The sequence below is a fragment of the Lupinus angustifolius genome, unplaced genomic scaffold (assembly GCF_001865875.1).
Source record: "Lupinus angustifolius cultivar Tanjil unplaced genomic scaffold, LupAngTanjil_v1.0 Scaffold_35_219, whole genome shotgun sequence".
In the NCBI taxonomy this organism is placed as follows: domain Eukaryota; kingdom Viridiplantae; phylum Streptophyta; class Magnoliopsida; order Fabales; family Fabaceae; genus Lupinus; species Lupinus angustifolius.
The window spans coordinates 1-1,699 of NW_017720955.1; the positions used below are offsets into that span (position 1 = coordinate 1).

General features: G+C 38.9%; 1 protein-coding gene across 1 annotated transcript; it reads left to right on the forward strand.

Moving 5' to 3' along the window:
• Positions 1–173: 173 nt before the first annotated feature.
• On the forward strand, positions 174–1,519 carry LOC109338690 (the record flags this gene model as incomplete). Its single annotated transcript, XM_019575980.1, has 1 exon — positions 174–1,519. A coding segment is annotated over exon 1 (1,346 nt), but the record flags the coding sequence as incomplete, so codon positions are not given.
• Between the last annotated feature and the right edge of the window lie 180 nt (positions 1,520–1,699).

A 1,699-nucleotide genomic window follows, 5' to 3' on the forward strand; every position in this document is an offset into this window, starting at 1 on the left:
CATCAAATAATAAAAGAAAAGAAGGTATTCATTCATATTCATTCATTGCCTTCACCAATATGAATTGCTTTATGGTATCAGAGCTCTCTATATGAGAGCTCTGCTGCATAATTCAATATCCCTACCTTCCAAACAAATTTCACTCATTCACGACTTCTAAACATTCAAGAAGAATGGAAGCTCAATCAAACACAACACATCAAGAGGCTCCTACAGCAGACCTCCTACAAAATCCAACCAACCCCTACTACCTCCATCCAGGTGAGAATCCAGGAATGACCTTGGTGACTCCTTCCTTAGATGGAGGGAATTACCACTCATGGAGAAGAACCATGAGCAAGGCACTCAAATCCAAAAACAAATTCAAATTCGTTAATGGAGTCATAACCATGCCACAAGAATCAGACCCCAACTTTGATGCTTGGGAAAGATGTAACACTATGGTGTTTTCTTGGATCACAAGATCCATCACACAACAAATTGCTCAAAGCACTACATACATGGATTCAGCACAAGAACTATGGGATGACCTAAAGGAACGCTTCTCAAAAGGTGATCACTTCAGAACATCCGACATTTTGCAAGAAATACACTCTATGAAACAAGGAGATAGGAGTGTATCCACTTTTCACACAGACATAAAGACTTTATGGGATGAATTGGACTCACTAAGGCCTATACCTAGCTGTGTGTGTACTACTCAGTGCATATGCTCTAGCATTACTCTCAAAACAATCAGAAGGCACAGGGATGCAGAGTATGTGATATGTTTTCTCAAGGGGTTGGGGGATCAATACCATTCAGTAAGAGCACAAATCTTGCTCATGGACCCGTTGCCCTCAATTAACAAGGTTTTCTCAATGATCCTTCAACAAGAAGGAAATATATGTGGAGAAAACCCAAAATCCACTGTCAACAACTTCAACTCTAACACATCTTGGAGGCCTCAAGGCAACAGAACGAGTGGAAGAGGATACAGTAACAGAAATCCCCCTAGAAAATTTGATAATATCAGCACAACTAGAAAAGATTTCACACAAACTGGCAACAACAATAAGGTTTGTACCTTCTGCAATAAGGAAGGGCACACTACAGAGACATGCTACTTCAAGCATGGATTCCCTCCCAACTTCAAATTCAGATCAAGAACGCAGAACAAGGATGGAACAATCAATAGCATAATAACCAATGAAGATGATCCCTCTGAAAAAGGCAAAGTAGAAACACAGGAACAAAGGGAAGACTCTCTTCAACTCAGCATTAGTCATGAGCATACTATAAATCAAATGAGTCATGATTCAGATGCAGAAGGACATATCCTATCAGGTACACACCCTAATAATCAAACATGGATTCTTGATAGTGGTGCATCTGATCATGTTACTAATTCTCTTGCTCATTTTACTCTTTACACTGCCATTAGACCTATTATCATTAAGTTGCCTAATAACATGAGCATCATTGCAAGACAAAAGGGAACCATTAAGCTCACACAAGAATTGACCCTTTACAATGTCTTGTACATTCCTGATTTCAAATATAACATAATTTCTATACAAAAACTCACTGAATCAAATCAATGCAAGCTCACTTTTGACAAGTGTTCTTGTCTTATTCAGGATATGACTTCCTTGAGGATGATTGGTCATGCTAAAGTTCATAACAACCTCTACATCCTCACAAGAAGTGATAAACAAGG